Source organism: Hippoglossus stenolepis, chromosome 12 (assembly GCF_022539355.2).
Source record: "Hippoglossus stenolepis isolate QCI-W04-F060 chromosome 12, HSTE1.2, whole genome shotgun sequence".
Lineage (NCBI taxonomy): Eukaryota > Metazoa > Chordata > Actinopteri > Pleuronectiformes > Pleuronectidae > Hippoglossus > Hippoglossus stenolepis.
In genome coordinates this window covers 10,092,941-10,115,300 of record NC_061494.1, presented here as the reverse complement: position 1 = coordinate 10,115,300, position 22,360 = coordinate 10,092,941, and the positions used below count along the sequence as shown (strand labels likewise).

General features: G+C 40.9%; 1 protein-coding gene across 1 annotated transcript in view; it reads left to right on the top strand.

Moving 5' to 3' along the window:
* Positions 1 to 4,538: 4,538 nt before the first annotated feature.
* pde10a (phosphodiesterase 10A) overlaps positions 4,539 to 22,360 on the top strand; it is a 57,093-nt gene continuing 39,271 nt past the window's right edge. The window contains exon 1 of the mRNA XM_047342445.1: positions 4,539 to 4,667. Coding sequence (XP_047198401.1) covers positions 4,595 to 4,667 — 73 coding nt within the window. The 5' untranslated portion in view covers positions 4,539 to 4,594. The remainder of the gene's footprint in view (positions 4,668 to 22,360) is intronic.

The following is a 22,360-nucleotide window of genomic DNA, read 5'->3' as shown; positions in this document are numbered from 1 at the left end:
CTTGAATTAATCTAAGATCTTTTCAATCAAACAAATATCCACTTTTCTGTTGGTCACATAAAAATAGAGTTCTTGAACTGAAAGGTTTACTTTATAATGTTATAAATCACATACAGTTTACATATGTATTAATATTCCATATAAAGTATATATTTTTGGTTGATTTTCCATCAGATGTTGATGTTCAGCAGAGCAGCAAAAAGTACATTTTAATATTTGTGACCAAAAACATTTGAACATGCTTATATTAAGCATTAATCCATGATATTCACAGAATTAAGCAAAAAAAAACAACATATACAGCTGAAAATATAAACATTGTTTATAGTGTACATGAGAAAGCAATTGAGGATTAACATGTAAATCTTCCTGATGCTCATTGCTCACTACACTGGTCTGCACCTAGTTTTCAAGTTGTCATAATTCATCCACTTTGGTCACAGTGTTTGTTCCTTTTCCTATGGATTGGAATCAGTGCCGCACTAGAAGTTTGCTGAATGTGCCGCCTACAGCCCCAAAATACAAAAGACCCACTCAGAAATCCTCCCAAAATGTCTCTCTTTGTCATGAACAAGCAGAAAGCTGTTTGAGATCAAATGAGCTGCACGCTGTTGCTTTTCTCTCCAGCAGCCAATGCTAAAATATAATTAGAAAATGCCCTTAAAAACTTGAAATCCATTTTATTTTTCATTTAAAACTGATTATTACAGTTTTGCAAAACATAAGAATCAGTGATGTTATCTATAGAATCAAAGTGTCGGCTAACTTCTCATCCTGCTGCTCACTGTTTGAGGGTAGAGCAGTAGAAAGGGGGAGTTTTGCACACATGAGTGAGGAATTACATCTGAAGGGGGGCTGCTGTGCCTGTGTAGACTGTGTGTGGATGTCAGGGTGAGAGCCCCCAGAGAAAAACCGTCAACTTTAACCCTCTCACCCTGCTCCCATTCACTTCCCTGACATGAAGGCAGTTCTCTCCTGGAGGATACTGGTCACACATGATCATCGCTCATGTCAGGGATCTTGTGAAAGTTCACTTCACTGTGTTTACTCAGAGAGGTAGCATCTCATGTCAAACTCACTGTAACTCACTTTGAGCCCAATGTTCTCTTTATGGTGAGAAATCTATACAACATTATTCCACAAACACATTTTTTTGTATATGCTTGTGTCTGATCATTTCAGCATCCCCTTCATTCAACCATCTAATCCAGACATAATTCGCATATTTGAAATGTGGTGATCTTCAATTAAATTTAAAATGAAATTAATAAAATATGACTTAAAGCCTTTTGTCATGGTATGCTCAGAGCTTTTTAGCACCATCCTGTCATACATATAGTGCAAGTGAAGACATGTATTTTGTCAAATTGGTGAGAAAAATGTATTAAGTCATGTCAGGGCAGGCATCCCATTAAAATGACCTCAGGACACACACCAGGGTGTTTTAAAAAATGACTCATAACAATACAATTTAACATTCTGTTCTTATTATAAAGTTTGAATTCGTTATAATTTATAACCAACATCAAAATCTAACCTACTGATTGTCTTCTTCCCTCTGTATAGCCCTCAGATGCAAGTTAACTTCTGATTAAACCAGTTAGAAAATACCAAAAAGAACAAGATACACTTATTAATTTTATGTTTGATTGTGTATTAAAATGATTTGTCACCAAAGAGGTGACCAAGTAGACTGTTTCGAAATGTTTTAGTACATGGCCCTACAACTACAGCCTCAACTACCTATAAACTACACTTATACAATAAAATCATATGCTCAACCAACTTGGTGGAAAGTGCTGTAATGGAGATTCAGCTCATGTCAAGATATGCGATTTTTCGTCAGTGTCCGGAAAAAGACCTTTGTGAGATGATGACATTTGCATCATGTTTTTGGTTTGCATTTGAATTTTCATCTCTCTTCATGCACAGTAAGTGAATCTTGCTATAGCACAACAGGGTTACTGATAGAGAAAACTCAATATGTGCAGAGCTTATGCTGTTTGAATATTAACCCATGGTGTGAAACAAAGGGCAGAGCTGAGGAAGTGTGCAGAAAGACATTATGTGGCTGAAGTGAATCGAGGCCGGTCGACGGCACAAGAGGAGCCCATTCAGCCAAGAAAGATCAAGGTCGGTGTATGAGGACATCATGACATCCTCCTCCTTATACGAGCAGTCGCAAAAGACTGACAAGAAGGAACAGACATCTAATCCGCCAAATCAAATACACAACTGACTGATTCACTCGGCCACATCTCGGAGCATCTCACTGTCATGCCAGCCAAGTGGATGAATGATTATCTTGGGCTTGCAGCAAATTTATTATTGTTATAATATTGTTTGTGCAAAATATGAGGATTAAAAAGTGTCAAATACATCAACACAGAGCAGGTGGATGATTACAACAAAGAAGGAGGAGTATTTTTGTGCAGGTCCATAAATACTTGGATTTAAATAAATACAACATTATATCTTTATACTTAATTGTGTAGGCTTGCGCCAGTGGCTTTATGCATATTACAAATATTAGAAAAGCAAAGAGCAGCATCACATTGTGGAATGATATAGAGTCAGTACTTGTGATGCTCTAAAAGCAATTATACGTCTCGTGTGTCCCCCCCTATTATAATAAACAATATTCTAAAAGCAAGAAAAGATAATGGGACATCTACTGCTAAAAAGCCACGAAGGCAGCGTATTTCTCTGAGCCTAATAATCCCATTATGATCCCGATGAAAAAAAAAAGCTCTCTGTCAAAGCAGGGAGCATTGACGCAAGCATGTCTTGACGTCAGTAGCTGCAGTGAATGAGGGATGGGAGGAGGGAGAGAGAGGAGAGGAGGGGGGGCGAGGGGGGCGTGTTTGCCTTCAGAAAATTCCACGAAATACCAGCGTCACCGTAGCAGTGTGCAACAAGAGAGCCGCCGCGGATGTGCGCATGGATGAAATAATTATAATGACGATAATAAAAAAAAATTGGCCCTGACATCCAAGCATCCAAGTGAGACTTTTTTCCTTTATGGAGAGAGAGAGAGAGAGAGAGAGAGAGAGAGAGAGAGAGAGAGAGAGATTGAGAGAGAGAGAGAGAGAGAGTGAGAGAAGAGTAGAGGTGCTGCACTGGAAACCTAAACCAAATGTAGTAAATGGAACAGGATCCCCCTGACCCGGGAGTGTTCATAAATAAATCAGCATATGAGAGAATGAAGAGAAGAGGAGAGAGAGATGGATGGAGCCTTAATGGATGAACTGTCAGGGAATTAAACGTGTAAAAGTAGAAGTTCGGATAAAAGTACCAAAGCATGCACTTTGTCCTTTTGTTGTTTCGGTGAAAGATGCTTGTTTTTATAAGCTCTGGTATTCAGAGCTGCAGGGGGAAAACTACCATCAAGCAATTTGTAAGCGCCAGAGCGGTGGCGTCACTGCCTCCTCTGCATGTATGGGCTTTACGCGCAACGCCGCCGCTCTCCTCTGCTCTCCTACTGCATTTGTTCACAGCTTATTCTCAAGTTGCTCTGCGCTCACAGCACCGGAGTTGAAAGGCAAAGCCGCTCGTTCGAGACTGGCACCACACAATGCGCCTTTGTTCGTCTCATGTCACTCTGGCACATGGATCAGGAAGTTTTACGCAAAGAGTGTCACAGACAGCCCGAGTTTGTTCTGCTCGTCCCTGGACTCGTGGTGTAGTAAGAGAGGAGACGGTGTCTTGCCGCGCTCTGCTCCCCAGACACCACATCTGTAGCGCACTGGCTCCACTGGGAATCCTCGCCTCCTTCACAGATGATGCCGGACAACATTTTCTACCGGCCACATAGTGTGCAGCTCAAATTTCGCCACACGGACTCACGACTCGGAGCACTCACACCACGTCCTGATGATTATCTCCGTCTACATAGCCTGCTCTTCAAGAGACCCGAGAGTTCCCATTTTGTCCGCTGTGCGTCATCCATGCCTGATTAGACTTGTAGTCTGACGTCGCCGAGCATCATTCAAGAAAAAAACCACAAATCTCATACAACATTGAAATTCTAAATTGATTTTTTTCTTTTTTCATCCAAAATCCATCCGGAGTGACGAAGAACGAAAAGACGTGGATCAACAAGTTGGGCTCCAGTGCGTAATTTCCATTTGGGCAGGCTGCGCGCGTAATCCGCCTCACACGTGATCGACAAATCACTTCAGCTGCAAGTATTTCTCATTTGTCAGGAGGAATAAGCCCCGGACTGTCCGCGGAGACACATCTTGGTGTGCGGCTGCACGGCGGGAACCAGGAGAGGACCGCGGCTGCAGCTCCATGCCTCGCTGCGCCTCCAGATGCTCGGCTGGCCACCACATGGTAACTTTGCGCACACAGCATGCTGGACGGATGACATGTAGAGAGAGTGAGAGAGAGAGAGAGAGCGAGAGACAGAGAGAGACAGAGAGAGAGGATCTGAATGAATGGGACTGAGATTTACTCGCATTTCTCTTCTCGCCTCCCCCCCACAGACTGTTGTATGTGTTGTGTATCCCGCTGGTTGAAGGTGTCTCACGTTATCGGCAGATATCGATTCAGCGGTGGGTAGATCCATCACTGGAACAGGGAGCAGCGGCAAATGTCGAAGAAACGGAAAAGTCCAGACGACCAGGGCTTAGAGGGACCTCTGCCTGCGGGACCCAGCGACCAAGGTAGGACATAAGTGACAAGTGGGGGAAGTTTAAGTGCTGGTGTGTGATGGTATCAGGGATTGTTGGACCAAGTCCTATAACTTCTCAGTCCTGCAGGAGCCACAGTTTTATTGCAAAGACCTGATATCTGCTGCTGCTGCTGCTGCTGTATTAAATCCACGAATCCGTTCACTATTAAACCTGCACAGTGACGACACCAAGCTTCCATGCAATCAACTCTCCACTGAAACAAGTATTTTTATCCCTCGAAAACGATCTTGTGTGTTGCTGCGGATTACTTTTTTATAATCTCTGCTGGAGTCACATTTGTGTGACAGCAGGTTTGGCTGCAGGACATACTTTCATTTTCAGCTGCAGGGGAAGAGTGTTGTGCTTGAATGAAATGTGTGGCACCAGAGTAGAAGAATCTGGGTGAACTCAAGCTTTTGTTGTTTGTCGACCTGTCATCGTGCAGGCCAAGAAGGACCTGTTGATTTAGTATAATGCTGATACTAGTTTGACTTTGGTTGTTGTAGTTAATATGCTGATGCACTGTGCACTGAGTTCAGAGGGACAGGCACAGTTGCACATACCAAGTGTTCCACATTGTTGTGTCGCTGTTGCTTTGCATCCGTTTGTAGTCATTTTGTGTCTCTTTGTGGTTGTTTTGTTTGTCTCTGTCGTCTTTTTGTGTATCACAGTGGTCGTTTTATGTCTCCTTGTAGTTGTTTTATGTTGTTTTATTATTGGTTGTTTGTGGGACAACTCACAGCTGCATTTACCAATTGTTCCACAAAACTGTTTTGTGTCTCTATGTGTCTTGCATCTGTTTGAGATCATTTTGTGTCTCTTTGTGGTCGTTTTGTGTCTAAAGTTGTTTTGTGTCTCTTTGTGGTCATTTTGTGGTCGCTTTGTGTGTCTTTCTGGTCATTGTATGTCTCTTCCTTGTTGTTTTATGTCTCCTTGTAGTTGTTTGGCGTCTCTATATTGTAATTCTGTCTCTTTGTGGTTGTTTTGCGTCTCTATTTGGTAAATCTGTCTCTTTGTGGTCACTCAATTGACTCCAGGCATTAAAAGTCCCTTCATACAGAGGTTCAGTCCAGTGTACATAGGTCTTTACTGGATAGGCCTGTTCTGTAATCCCTCCATCTGACTCTGTTATAGAGGGGGTTCAGGAAAGGGGGGCCTGTGCCACTCCTTACCCCTCTGGCCATGTGACTGATTGGGATGCTTGAGTAGAAGTTATTTTTTACTCATTATTCATCATGAAACGCTAAATGAGACCAGTGAGTGTAACAAACTGTGTCATTGCAGGTCCAATCTCCTTGACATTGAACACCCTGGGGGCACCTAGAAGAACTAATCCAGTCATGGGGATGATAACATTGACTTAGTGTAAAATAAATATGTTGCATGATCTTTGGATGTTAAAGAAAAAAATCGGTCCTGTCTTATGGAATGTTTTGCTTTGCTTTCCTCAAAGCCCCATGCGTTCTCATGTAACTTACAGCCGTCTCTGACGTATACCCTTTGTTTGCATATTGATGATTTACGTGGCCAAACCGAGTCGCAGCTGGGTTTGGTTTCTTCTGCTGCATCCCTGGTTGTGTCGCTGAAAACACCGGTTCAGCTTGTCCTTTTTTTATTTTTTGAAATTCACGCATTCCTCCTTTTTCAAGGGGTAGCTTTTGAAACAGCTCGATCGGCAACGTGGCTGCTATTATGCTGGCGGACGCATGATAGGAGTTGTAAGTTCAAGGCCAAGAACAACATCACCTTCAAGCAGAGAGTCGTGCTGGTTTGCATGAATAGTGCTGCAGCAATGGAAACGGCTTACGTGAGGGGTTAGACGTGTGGCGTTTCCTCTGCATCCCATTACTCAAGTTTGAAATCCAGTATCATGATCATGAAGCAGCATTTGTCATGTTCAGCTTCAGAGAATAATATCCCCCAATCATACAATACTGTCCATCATTTAATCTCTGCTTTTCTTTATCTATTTTTTTTAATACTACAACCATCTTATGTCTGAAACTTGCGGAATTCACTCTTGTTTTATGCCACGTTATGCTTCCACATTTATTTCCTCACTTCTAATATCAAGGCATGCAGACGGTTATGCTTTTACTTGCCCAGGTTTTGAGATATCCATCTGTGAGATCTCTGCCTCCACCCACTTGACAATAGAGGTGAAATGGAATTTGTTTGTTGCTCAGTTGTCACGAGGACTATTTCATCCGTATAGTTTTCACCAATCCACAGTGTTTTAGCCGTGTTTGCGTTGGGTTATCCTGAAAAACTCTTGCTCCAGAATGAGATATTAGGGATTTTTACATTTTTAAATACTTGTATATTTGCGCTGAACATCTGACCTGTTTGCATCACAGTCTTTGGCTCCAAACCTTTTTTGGCCCACATCATAAATGAGAGTTTCCCTTGGCTAACGCAGAAGGAGAGCCGGGCACTTCCTTCCCCCCGACTGTGCCTGGCATATGTGACTACGTAGGGGGTACACACCCACTGAATCCCTCCCACTCAAGATTTGGTCATGCAAGCTTTAATACAGGCTCAATACACTGCAGTACACACGCGTGTCTTGTCAAAGCAATAAAAATATGTAGAATAATTGATAGAATTAATAGAACAGTAGTTTTTGCCAGAGAGAATATACTTTATTTTTCAATTTTTTTCAACATTGGGCAGTAGTGCATTATATTTTGTTCATCTGCTTCTGTTTCAGGTTGACACATGCTGGCTCTTAACTATCCTCAGTCGGCTAAATATAAATGACACTATCTTCAAATAAAATTGATGCTAAACAGTTTTGGGTTACAGTTACTTGTGGCTGTTGTTACAAAAAGCAGACAATAAATCCATGATGCATGTGTGTATCATGAACAGAATCTGAAAATTAGTGCCATGTCAGTATGGTGCTGCCACTGTCGCTGCTCCATCCCCCTGAGTGTTGGAGCTCGTATTTTCTCATGGAGATCGTTTTTACTCGCTCAGATGTCCACGGCGAGGCCACAAGAGGAGGTTTAGAACCAGGGGCATTGAGATTCATATCAGGACCACAAAGCGTCTTTTTGTCTGGCCTCTTGGTGCAGCCTGGACCTGTCGATTACAGGGCCACTCCTGGGGCCCTCAGCCGCCCACCAGTCACCACTGCAGCTGGTCAACAGCCTTCAGCTGTGCAAATGACCAGATCTCTCCCCTCACAGTAGGACACGCATGAAAACAAAGACAGAAGGCTTGATTTCCAAATGTGTTGCTAATTAAATGTTTCCACATTGTTTCTGGTGGAATAAAAATGAAAGAAATTAGTTGGATATTCTGTGACTAACATTTTACATTGGTTGCACTGGTGCGCCTAACTTTTTCATTTAGGTGCACCAACACATAAATTAAGTGCACCTACAATTTTTCACTGCGCCTTTTCCGGTCACCTATTATAATAACAATAATACACCTATTATACTTTTTCTTGACAGTTCACATAAACATTGGTGATTTCTTAACTGGGGCTGGGTATCACCACTGATTTCCCAAAAAGATTTGCTTCCGGTTCACATGGTATAGATTTGATTTCCAGTTCAGTTTAGGATATTTCATTGTACAATACCAATTCTGCTTGGATATAAAAAAGATTCTCAGAGAACTAAAGCTGTAAACTGAACGAGGAAACCTCTAACTTGGTGCATTTAAAAAAATATTAAGGTAGACATGTCACGACAACAAATTTAGTTCGACAATATTTTGTTCCAGAAATTATTGTGATAAATTATATTATTGTCATCATTTTTAAACCATTTTATACCACTGGTAGAATGATAACATTACAGCATAATCATGCAAGTTCACCCTTTGAATGAGCAATGAACTTTTAATTCTTAAGAATATTCAGTCTGACATTTTAATTACAATTAAAAATGTTAAAATATCCTAAATGAATAAAACATAAACAAAATAAACCACACACTACCAAAACAATAAATAAAATATACTATCTGGCTCTGTCAACAAAAATTGTTCTTGAATAAATACAAAACCATTTGACACTGAATATATGTTACCAGCTCAGTAAACGAGATGGGATGGCCATGATTTAGATGAGCTTTTAGCTTTGTATTGTATGTATTACAGCGTTTCCTCTAGAGGAGGAGTGTGTGTGTGGGTGTGGGTGTGTCTGCTCGTCTCTTTCACTCTTCACACACAAACTGACGATCACATGTATTTAGTTATGAATCGATGATGTCGGATCATGAATCCAGATCGTTCCGCTCACTTAAACACTGATGTCCTGGCACTTTTTGGTGCATGGAGCCCTGGATCGACACTGATATACAGCAAATATGACGATATTTCCAGTTGTAGTTTTTCTTACATATAACCATATATAAATAAGAATCAAAACATGTAAAAGACAAATTAAGTATTTCTTCTCAACTGAACTGCCTGGTTAATGTAATGCAGCCTTTGTGGAGAACTGCCTGAAAACACAACTGTGACATACTATCATAACTTAAAGCATGTTGCAGTGACTTCCCTGTTTACACATTCAGTAGATACAAAGTACCTTAAGTGTTCATTTGGATTCATGTTCTTGGCAGCCCATTAAATGCAAGCTCAATATTCCCTCTCCTTTTTGCTCCGCTTTGGTCTCCACAAGCTCCTGAGGGAAATATGTGGCTCTTGAGCTGCTGAATGCTCCACTATGTAAAACAGCTAGTCTCTAAATATGTCTGTCTGCTGCGTACATTGATTCATCACTGCTCTTCTGCAAAACAGCTGCTACAGCTCAGGAGTGAGAAAGGAATCAAATTTGTAAAGTTGTGTGTCGTGAAATCAAAATAATTTGCTGAAAGACACGAAAATGTTTCTAAGTACTGTTGGAACTGCAGAGGTATTACCTTCGCCAAAGAGGTTATGTTTTCACACATCTTTTAGTTTGTTTGTTTGTTGGTTTGTTTGCTTTTTTATTAGCAGGATCATTTAAAAAAACAAACAGAAATGGAGCGACGCCTGCGAGCCGGGTCAGGCAGCCAACTCGAGATGCACTGCTCCAATCATGTGACTTACACCACGTGACATACCACCCTCTCCACAATCATCTATAATACACACCCACCTTATTAAACGTTTGAACATGAGTTGTAAGCATGGGACATGAACTGAGAACTAATTCATTAAATGTTGGATTGGATCCAGACAAAGGGGCAGATCCAGGAAGGTTTTTTCTGTTTTCACTACTTCGACATTATGAGCTATAGGGCGTTTTTTATTTTTATTATATTTCTCAGCAAGTTATTCATCGATCTTGATGAAAATAAAGGCTTTCTATTGCGATATTATTCATAGAATAGTCAAAAATTGTATTATTCAACTTAAACCAAAATTTACACAAAAAGCGTCTGTAACATAGCTCAACTTAATCCTGAAGTTTATAAAGGTAGTATACGGTGACTGGCAGGATAAACCTTTGACTGTGTCATCTTTCTTTTTCTTGCTAGGCCTTCAGAGCAAATAGTTGCCATGTATCCTCCCACCTGTAACAATTATGGCGCTCCCATCTCATCTCATTAACAATACGCTAAAAAGGACGTTCACAGGGCCATTTGCCATTTGCCATTAAAGACGCCACAGAGCCCTTAGTGAATAAACTGCGTGCAGCCTCTCACACACCCTAACCTAAACCTAATTCTAATTCTAATTCTAACCCTAAAGTCTAAACCCTTAAACAGCAGTCAAAATGTCCTCACAATGATGGTATTGAACAAAAATTTGCCCTCATAACTACAGAAAGACATGCGCACATACACACACACACACACACACACATCTTCATCCATATTCTGCTCAAACACAACTTAGTGCAGAATCTGTGAGGCCTGAGCTGCAGACTGTTTGGAACAAGCTCACCTTGTACTAGAACATCACCTAGTGATCTTAATGAGCATTACAGGTCACAGTAGTTCACGCAAAGATATGTATCAGATAAATATCCCAAATGTCTTCACACAATCATATTTGTTAAATTTTTTTTAAATATTTTAATGTAACATTGACCTTTGACCTCTCGTTGACACGAGGTCTTCCCTCAGTGTAATCAGACATGCAAACAAACCAATTGACACTAGGTGGGGCTAAAGTATAAAGATGAAATGCAGGGAGCGGCATCAGAGAAATTCACCATGGTGGTGCCAACCACCACTCTGAATGTCATTCTCATTCATATTTTAATCAATTATTTATTATTTGTATACTTGGAAATAGCAGCTGAAATGTTCCACAAAATTGTAGTTTTGTATCATCCTCTTATTTCAAAAGAGGTTTCATGGTCTTTCTTCTAGGAATTAGGAGAAGGTAGAAAAAAGAAAATAATTCCACTGATTAAGTCACTGAACGAGTGAAATTATTGTTGTTACATCACACAGAGGTTATCATTGTCACAGTTTCAGTTCGATTGCAGGGCTGAACTGTTGGATTATAAAATACAAAAAAAACGGAAAAAATATGATTCTTGGAATATCGAGCATCAATTGTGTAAGGACGTGGCTCGTGTGTGTGTGTGTGTGTGTGTGTGTGTGTGTGTGTGTGTGTGTGTGTGTGTGTGTGTGTGTGTGCGTGTGCGTGTGTGTGCGTGCGTGCGTGCGTGCGTGCGTGCGTGCGTGCGTGCGTGCGTGCGTGCGTGCGTGCGTGTGTGTGTGTGTGTGTGCGTGTGTGTGCGTGTGTGTGCGTGTTTCCTTCATGAATGGATTGTGTCCATGTGTTATCAGTAAACACGCAGACCTGACACCTGGCTGCTGGGCCGTCTCGACCTGTTCTGAGAGATTGACAGGCCCCGTACGTCAGCTCCATGATTTCCCACCTATGATTCATGACTTTGTTTGGCTTCTGATGAGGGCTGCAGGCGCCCAGCTACAGCCACCCCCCAGCCCCCGGCCACTCCCCAAATTCTTTGAGCTCAATATGGAGCTTGATCTCTCTCTCTCTCTCTCTCTCTCTCTTTGTTCCTTATTGAGTATTAAACTAGTTTATTCCAAATCATTCAAGCCTAATTTCTTAGTAAATTCTTTTTATATATTTTTGTTTAATTTGGTTATTGGTAAAAATAATTTAATTGCACTGGGATTAATTTATATTTTTGAAATATAATTGAAATCAAATATTCAATGGTCAGTGGAAAAATAAAATCAACATGCGCGAAAATGAACTGTACTGTTGTGCTGCAGATTATGTGTGTTCACATGTGATGCGTGAGTCTCACTGCACACACACCGTGCAGCGTCACAAGAAGCACACTCCGACAGGCTGTGTGTTCGCTGCTTGAAAGGCCTTTTTTGACCAGGACTCTGTGTGCACGCCAGCTCAGACATCAGCACACGTGTGCTTAACAAGCAGAGTGCTCGCACTGAAGCAGGGTGTTCGCCTTTTTTGAAAAACAGTAGTAACTCATCATTGTTGTGTGTGTCTGTGTGTGTGTGCGAGAGAGAGAAAGAGAGTTTGTGTGGGAGGTGGAGAGCAGAGTGATGGTTTGATGGGGAGCTGATGAGGTCATGGCTCATGTCTCCTGCTTGCGTCATCACCTGAACGATGTGACTCCCGCCAGCAGAGCTTTTTGTAGCAGCGTCAGAAGCACAAAAGAAAAAGGAAAAAAACTGAATGTGATTATAAATCATTTTGAGAAACATCATCACACTGGTTGACCTGTGGGGGAAAGCTTAATGTCCCTGATGAGAACAAATATGAATAAAATGCAGAAACAATAGAATTCATATTTTCACATTTCCATTATGGTTTTACATTTGCACCTGTGTGTGTGTGTGTGTGCGTGTTTTATACATGTGTGCTAAACCCATGATGCCTTCATGTGCACATCTGAAGACACACGTCTGACCTCCTGCCTTGCCTGCAGTTTTACAAGATTGCACAGTGAAGCGTTTTACACGAGCGCGTGACGTCAGCAGAGCAAATAAGCACTGTTTGTTTTCTTTTTTTTTCGTTCTCATCCCCCACCTCCCAACAGACCTCTGACCACATGCTCATCATCGTTATCATCCTCTAGAAATACGGATGTGATAATCTGGGTCAGAAGTGGTGCCAACAGAAACACTGCCCGTTAATCTAAATAACCAGGATTTGCATATGAGAGAGCTGCGTGTGTGTGTGTGTGTGTGTGTGTGAATATGTTTTTGTGAATTAGTTTCTACATTTAAGAATGAAATAATGGTTTTTAATTTGTCAGCTTTTTCAGGCTTTTATTATCAAATTACTAAAGCAAATCTATATTTATTTAAGGGGGAAATCCATAATCAATCCCTTAACGTTTAAATACCCTTCAGAACTAATCTTAAAACATTCTATTTAATGTATAATATAAATTAATCTTGCCATTCATCCTCTGATACTGACTGAAGAAAGCCATTTGGCCATTAGGCTACATGCTAGATTTATTTAGATACGTTTACGTTACACAGCTTGCGTTATATAAGGTGCAAAGAATAATGTATAGAAAAAACTGCTGATTTATGAGAAAAAAATTAGTTTCCATTTATTTTCAGCTCTGTATTTTTTCAGAAATATGAATTCAAAACGAAATATTTGTTATACTTGAGGTGAAATAAAATACATGTATACGCGCTAATTTAAATGTTGTGAATGCTGTGGTATATGTGTGTGATGCACATAAATTACATTTTACTGTGTGTGTGTGTGTGTGTGTGTGTGTGTGTGTGTGTGTGTGTGTGTGTGTGTGTGTGTGTGTGTGTGTGTGTGTGTGTGTGTGTGTGTGTGTCTGACAAACACTCAGGCAGGCATAATTTGTGCCAGCTCTGTGACGTAGAGGACATGAGGCCCAGGCGGGTGCTGTGAGTGGCAGTAACAGCATCTCCTGCTTCAGCCTGCCCCGTCTCTGACTTCATTGGCTCCAGCTCTGACGCAGATACACCCACCACCCCCTCCCCACCCCTGTAGACTTCTTTCATCACGTTTTTTTCCACCTATTTAAATGTTGGTTTTTTTATTCATGCGCTTTCTGCGGCTCCCTCCACTGCAGCGCTCCGCACAGCTCAACGTCACATATCTGCCCCCCCGTCCATTATGTGCTCTCTGGACGTACTTTCTGTTTTCTCTTGTGCATTGATAAGAACCTTATCAGCATTTCTTTCATTTAATGCGTAATATTATCCAAGTAAATTCTCTTTCCTTTTGAATTTATTTGTGCAGTTGAGGTCTGAATCAAACTGAGCCACAGTGAAAGCATTAGATTGGTTAAATGGCCACATTAAAGAGCCAATGTGTAAGAATTGGCCAACAGCTTACCACCAGAAAGTTGGAGTGTCGCCCCCTACCACAAGAAAAGAGAAAATGCATACAGTGGATACATAAGCCACATTCTGAAAAACTGAAAAGAACAAAATAGTAAGTAAGTACTTTGTTTCAGAGTGTTAAGAAATAGCTGTAATGTAGTTATGTCAAATACATAGTTTATGTATTGTGTTGAATAACTGCTAGCATAATAACTTAGTGCTAATCAACTCCATCCTCTCTCGTAACAACCCTCAAGCTCAACTGTTGTGTAAAGTCCCAGCCAACATGTCAATATGGGCCCCACATGGTTTTGTCTGGGGCTACATGGGCACCAAGTGGGTATCGGCCTAAAATGGGCATCTCATTTGGTGCCCACTTGGCTCTAACAGATGAGTGCATGAGCTCAGAATGGGCAATGCAAATGGGACTAATTTGGGTTTACCAAATGGGTTAGAAATGTAAAAACACAATCCCATATAGACTGATGGGTCCAAGGTAGTATATAAATAGGTAATTGATGTATGAGTTCCGGGTAGGTCCCATATCGGCCAAGTGGTCTCCCTTTGTGGGTCCCAGTTGAATCACTAATGGAAATAGTTGGATAGGCTGAGAATGGGCAACACCCATATGGGTTTACCAAATGGGTTAGACGTGCAAACACAATTAATCCCATATAAGATGGTAATGTAGGTCCAAGCTGATAAACAAATATACTCTTATAATAATAATAATAATGTCAAATAATGAAATGTATTCCTGTTGGTTATTTTTCTAATTCACATTGTTTCTGTTGACAAATTAACTAAAAATAATTTAAACAGACAATGTAATATTTCCAAAACTAACACTGTACTCACAGTTGTATTTGGTGAAGAGAAATTGTGAAAATGTGGCAAATACATTTTTTTCTCTCTCTTTTGCTTGATATCATATTACAAGAGTTGTAGCACCGTTGTACATTTGAGAAGCCTGCACCACATAAACTGCTAACAGTGGGTTTGATGCATTGAATGTAGGTATTAGTGATTTTAGCCGTCCTCTAAAGTTGCAAAAGCGTAATCTTGCAGTCAGACTATGCTCTTCTGCTCGGTGGGCTGCCTTACAAATCTATGTTGCTGATATTGGAATGTTTTTATTTCTGTTTAGAGTGACCTGCTTCAGGTTTCAGTGATGCACAATAACAGGCTACCCATCAGCTTCCAGGGGAGCTACAGTTTGCCCAGACCTCTGACCTCCATGGAGCAGAGATAAATGGTCAATGATATGATGAAACCTTTCCTCTTAATTATTCAGAACAACATGTCTGCTAATAAAATGAAACATTCAGCTTTACCAGAGATGTGCTATACAGTAATTAGTAGCATGTGTCTAGTTTTGTCACGAAATATTATAAATAATAAATTGTTATTATTCAACAATTATAGGTTGCATTAACCTGTTACTCTGTCCATAATCCTGCATGTTGAAATTCCCTCCTACCTTGTACTAAAACTCTCATCTCAACCATTTTGGGAACCCGAACAGCTACTTGTCATGCTCCCATTCATGCTGTGCAGAGAGACTGCAGCACAGCTTTTAGCAAGGGGCTTGTCACACTGTAGATGGTGGATTTGTAAAGGCCTGCTGCAAAAGAGTCTGCAAATGGGAGCAAGGTTGTTGTATGTCTGAGATAACTGCAGACGAAGCACAGCAGACAGCACAAGCCTATACGATATAATACACCATAATGGAAAGAACAGGGCTGTGTTTCATTAATCAGCTCAACCTCAAAGTTCGGACCCTCAGCCTCCTCGGGTTACTTGAGAATTTCGCTGTTACCGTCATTGAGTCCATAAAAGGCAACTTTCAGATCAGCATGTTTCCTGTTGACAAGCCTCTACTACCACAGTCAGTTGTTAGCTGAGGAGCTTTATTAATGGCCACTCAACATATCCACAGAGGAGAGGTTTAGATGGACTCCCATATGGAGGAGAAGGCGTTTCAAAATTGTCCTCATAATTCACCAGCATTTGGATAGAGCACATTCTACGGAATAGATTGTGTTGGTTATACCATTTAAAAGAAATAGAATAGAGCATCACCTTTAAATTGCTGAATGTTTGCATTTTGATCTCATAAGGAACTTATATATTCAACTTTATTGCAACAAGTAAGGAAACATTTCTCTTTGGCAACTGAAAGTTCCCAAGAATCACCTGTTTTAAAGGAGATGTATTATTCTCATACTCAGATTCATAATTTGTGTTAGCACTTGAAAAGGTTATGATGCTCTAATGTTCAGAAAACACATCACCTTCCTGATACAGTCCTACGCTGCAGCTCCTCTTTTCAGCCTCTGTCTCAAAGCTCCCTTTACCATTGAATTTGGCCTTTTTAACTTTTTTTTTACTAAACTGAAAAAGCGTCACATGTCTCTTTTCTTTATGGTTCAATCCAACAAGTGTTCAAGACTAGACGGCCATAATGATATACTTTAAGTCGAGTGAGGACCAACATCACTGATGCTGAACCTCTTGGAAATGCATTTCAGTTATGGTGGACCCAGATCATATCCCTTTAACACTTTCTTAAAGGACTCATATGTACTTATCCTGGACTATATAAATCCAACAGGCGATGAAGATGGTCATGATTCTAATAATCCAACACCCATTAACCATTCATTTTTGCAGACATGTAATCCTGAGCCTTAAAATCACTGTATTCAAACTTCTTGTATTTTCCTATTTGTCATTTTATGTGGGAAACAACATGCAACAAAGGATTGATAAAGCTAGCAAGCTACAAGCTAATGATGGGAATACTGTAAAACACTGTCAGCAGACAAATAGTGAGCACATATATCTGAAATCTATGAATAAGTGGGGTGAGACTCAAGTTCAAATTAGAAAACCACTTTTTTATTCACAGCTAAGACGATGCAAAACACACTGTATTTGGCTATGGACAAACTGACCATGTTACATAATATGCCACTGTCAGAAAAGGTGAGAGGAGGAGAACGAGAGAGAACAATGAGATTAATGGCTTTGGTGTCCTAATGATGTCTTATAAAAAGAGGAGGAAGAAAAAAAAAACAGAAAGAGGTTGAGAACATTGGGCGATAAACAAAGATGTCATATTTCCTCCTGGGAGCGTGAGGATGTCTGAGCGAGCAACAAACCTTTCCTCTGGGTACGTCTAATATACTGTGGTCTGACAACAGTTATTCAAAATGGCAATTACTAAGACGACAGAGGGCAGGTAATGATGTGCTGTGATTTGTATTTCCATTAACCTAAATTATGCACCTATCTCACATTCCTCCTAATGGATCGCAGTGCAGTGACGTCCATTGACGTCACATTTGAGATGGTTCGCACTGCAGTCGCATGCAAATTTGTTCATGCTGGGCTTTGTGTAAATGTGGAGCTCCTTTTTTTTTAATTGTTGCATTTTCTGTCAAAATAGGAGCATACACAGGCAGCGATACGCTCGCTGGTTGTTGAACTAGTTGCGAGCCAAGCTGTGAAGATGTGCATAACTCCCTCAGCCCCCCAGGGACCCTGTATTTTCATGGGCCTGCCTCTGACGTCAATGCTCCGGCTGTCCTGTGGATTGTCAGAACAGACTATTCAGTTGGGGGAGGGGACTGGAAGTCTCTGTGGTGTGTGTCTGCCGCATGTGATGTGAGTGTGCGTGTCCGTGTATGTGTGTGTGCACGTGTGTTTGTGCCTACATAGATGTAAGTATGCTCCTGTGTCCTGTTTGAAGTGTGCTTGCATGTGATCTGTAAACGTTTCACTTACATCTGGGGCATGTGTGTGTGTGTGAAGCGTGTGTGTGTGCAGTGAGCAAAAACCTCGTACAGTGCCTTGAATGAGAAATGTGCTTGAGTGGATGAGGTCTGTAATGTGGGGGTAGGGGGTAAATCTGTGTGTGTGTGTGCGTGTGTGTGTGTGTGTGTGTGTGTGTGTGTGTGTGTGTGTGTGTGTGTGTGTGTGTGTGTGTGTGTGTGTGTGTGTGTGTGTGTGTGTGTGTGTGTGTGTGTGTGTGTGCATATGTGAACGGACGCACACACGTCTGAAGATGTGCAGCTCTTACGTCAGGAGACAGAGGCCGCAGTCATCAGGAGGAGGTTTGCTAAAAACAGCCGAGAGGGGAGAACAGTTAAGCATGGCTGCCGACCACCTCGCTCCTCAGTCAGCTGTTGATCCCCCGGCGAACAATTGTAAAGCTGGACTTTTCTATCAACAGCCATAGGAGCCCGTTGCATGTGACACACACACACATTCCATATTAGGACAGGGGAGATTTCAGCTTCTTACATCACCTTTTTGATTTCCATAAATTTCTCTGTAACACACATGTTATCCATTCACAGATGGATATGGGATTTGGTGGCAGGATAATGTTGACATGCACACTGCCCAAACTCCATACAGAAAGGATATACAAAATTCATACAGATCAAGCTACAGAGAACCCTGTCGGACATTTTGAGAGTTTCTTGGGGTCTTGTGGTGCTTATAGTTCATTTATTCCAAATGTATCCGAACTAATAAAAAGATACTGTGACGCACAGTAGCCACAAAATCCATCTGCTGACCTGTGCCTATGAGCAATTCATTTCCATATTAACCTCTGCCCAGCTCAATAAACAAAAACAAGTATATTTTAAGTATAAGTACTGTAAGTACAATTGAGGTGTGTCAGCAACATTATGCTTATATTTGAAAGAAATTTTACCTATTTACTAAATTGATTCGAGAGCTATAGTAAATAATGACCTTGCAAATTAAGGTTTCTACACTAAAAATACCTGCTGAATTTATAAAATATGATGCTCTCTTAGAAATTGTAATCCAATGGTAATTGAAATTGGACCTGACATGTTTCCAGCTTCCCAAATGCTAATTTCCCTTTTATTAAAATTCATAATTTGGGGGATTGCTTGAAGACAACAATCATTTGCACAATTCAACTTAATTATCAACAAATGAATCTTTGACGAAATTAATCTTTAGTGTCAAAATGGTCAAATACAGCTTTATCTCATGCAGTTGCAACAGTAAAATGCTGCTTTTGCGTTGGTGCATCAGTAACAATAAAAGAGCTAATATGTACATTTCAGTCACAACAATAACACAGTCATTTTACAACATGGTATTTCCACTTTTACTTAAATAAAAATGTTAAGATGTCTTCCCTCACTGCCCAGGACAAATTATGTGTTTCAGTGTTTTAATGTCAGGAGATCCAGAATGAATTGTCCTAATATCAATGGAGAAGCTGCATCGCTATATTAAATATATAGTTACAACACTTTCAAATTAAAAGTAATTGTAAACTTATTCAAAACAATCCTACGATATCAGGGTAAGAGGAAGATTTTCTAAACTAGTCCTTAAACCAGCGCAGCAGTGTGTCCTTAACAAAATGCAGCTCGCTAAAAATAGCACAGGAAACATCTGACAGCTCGAGATTTGCTGGGATCATTCTGTTGCTTTTGTATTTTTACCCAACCATGAGTCTGAGGTATGTCTCATATACAGTATATTAACATTTAAACAGAATTCACATAATGGTGTACGAATTGAAATTACCATTATATTCTCATACATTACAACTCATGCATGTCTTCATTTTGTCTATCGGAGCTTTGTCTTCAACCACATGGACTCATTCAAATATATACTGTATGTGGATTTAATTCGACAGGTCCAGCTGGCCACTCACTTCCCGCTGTGTGATAATTATGGGATAGTTCTGCCCCTCTGCAGAGCCACAGATCAGATGGGTTCACCGGTGGGTTACAGACAGAGTTGTGGCACCCCTTGTGATCCACCACACTTCCCTCTAAGTTCTCCGTCCATAACCGTCTCACATAAGCTCATCAAGTTCCAGTCACGAACTTTGCTGGAAATGTTTTAGTGTTTGCTCTCTGTCCAAACTCAAACCGGGAGGAAGCACGGAGGTGAGCTCGGTGATCCACTCAGAGCCACTTGTGTCTGCTGGCGTTTTTACAACCTTAATTTATCATCACTACTTTCATGATTTAGAAATAAAGCTCATTAATGCTCAGAGTATTGATGAAGTAGAAATCAGATTAAAATGGTATCTAAAGGATTTGTATGTCTCCTAAAATGAAAGGCTGACTGTGGTTTGCATGTTAACGTCACCTAAATGGCTGAATCTACATGTTTTTATTGATATACTCTCAAAAAGGCAGCATCACACATGTGACATCAGCTGCTTGATGTGTTTCCTTAAGGTTGCTTCTACATATAAGGGCTTTTACAATGTGTCAGGAAGAATCCATTATGTTACATACGTGACCTCTGAATAGACCAGCTGCTCGAGAGTGCAGGAATGCCAAAGATTGATAGCGCACATGCTGACGTCACACACAAAAGCTCCCACACCTCTCTCTCTCTCTCATTCTTTCGATACGATCAGTATGTAATGCTACGGCCGTGTGTGTGTGTGTGTGCACAGTTGATGGCGTATCATGTTGCACTCTCAGGGCTGTTCAGGTGCTCTCTGTGGGCGCTGATAACACACATAGCACACATCCACAACGTGAAACCAGGGAGCTCACTTCATTTGGGATCCTCACTTTAACTATTCACACAGAGAGAAAAGCAGATTGGTTATTTAAACATTGAAGATTTACACGCATGTATATTCTAGCCTACAAGTAATCTAAACCAAGATCTTTATATAAACTGTATGTTATGTAGGTTTATGGCACAAGTGTCTGGATTGTTTTGTTCTGCCAGTGTCCTGTAAATATGGCTATTCCTAAACAGGAGGGGTGATGCATTCCTTGGCCTTAAAGGCCTATTATTATTATCATGATTATTATAATTATTATTATTATAACTCAGCTCCTCTATTCAAGTGAGAGCATCTAGTCTAAATATTTCAGATTCACTGTAGCTGCGTAGTCTTTGCAGACTTTTAGGCCTGTGCTGAAGTATATACCTGATTTATTTTATTGTTCCCATTCGATGTGATATTTACAATTATAATTTATGTAAATGTACGACTGAGCTGGCCCGGTGAAATAAATCAGTTGAACACATTCCTTTTGTAAATTCAATTCTGCGCAGGTCAGGAGCTGAAATATCAACAGTCGAAAGAGGCAGAAAGAACAATCTTGTTTTACTTAGGAACCTTATGTGAAATTTCAAGCTGGATTAGACACTTGGTTTGTACAGTGTCAGTCTCTTTTCTTCCAATTCCCTCATTCTGCTCAGGTTCGAACCTGGCACCCCAAGACCAGGGAGTAAACCAGTGCCTTGCCAAATGGCGTATCAGTGAGGCACCAAGATGCTTAAACCCAGGTTCTTAAAACAATGTAATGTTAATTTGTTCATTTTTACACGAGCACATTTCGTTGATGTGTCCGTCTCCTCCCTGACGGGTGAGTGGTGGGTCGGGAAACAGCAGCGCAGGAGGCTCGGCCCCTTTTACGCAGACACATTGAGGAACGGGAACAGCAGCTCGGCCCAGCAGCGTCAGGAGGAGTCCGTCGACCAGACACGTCAAGTGCTGCAAAACACAGGAAACACCAACAATTCACCCTTCAGAATAAAACAAATACGTTTTTTATAGTAGAAAGTTTACTGGCTGTATCATATCATATTACATTGATAGTAATGATAACCAGTTAATTCTATTTGAATATAAGATATGATTTAAGCACTCTGTCATTATAGTTGGTGGTGGCTGTGGCCGTGGGGGTTGAGCGGGTCGTCCACTCACCAGAAGGCTGGTGGTTTGATCCCTGGTTCCTCCGTTCTGCATTCTGAAGTGTCCTTGGGCAATTTACTGAACCCCAAATTTCTCTGAAGGCTGTGGCGACAGTATGAATGATGTGGCATATTGCTGATTGATTGTGTTCATGAATGAGTGAATGGGACTTGTAGCAAACTCGAGTTCTTGAATAATACTGGGAAAAAAATTTCAAATTCAATTTACCATTTGTTGTAATAGAATGTCGGCATAAGCCATAGGCCCTATAACATGTAAGCAGATTAAACAGCATGACTTTGATAACTTATTGTTTAATCTACTTACTATATCAAAAAACATTTTAAATATAGTATTTCTTACAAGGCTCCTTACACAGCATTCTGGCTGTTGGGGGCTTTTATTATGAGAATCTGAAGGGAAGTCGTGACTTGTTGTTGTGGCTGACTTGACGTTGGCTGGCTCCTGTCTCTCCCTCTCTCTCCGTGTGTGTGTGTGTGTGTATGCTTGCGTGCGTGCGTGCGTGCGCGTGCATGTGTGTGTGCTGGTGTGTGTGCGTGTGTGTGTGTGTGTGTGTGTGTGTGTGTGTGTGTGTGTGTGTGTGTGTGTGTGTGTGTGTGTGTTTACACTCCCATCGCTCTGTGTCTATGCAGCGTCGCCTCCGCTCC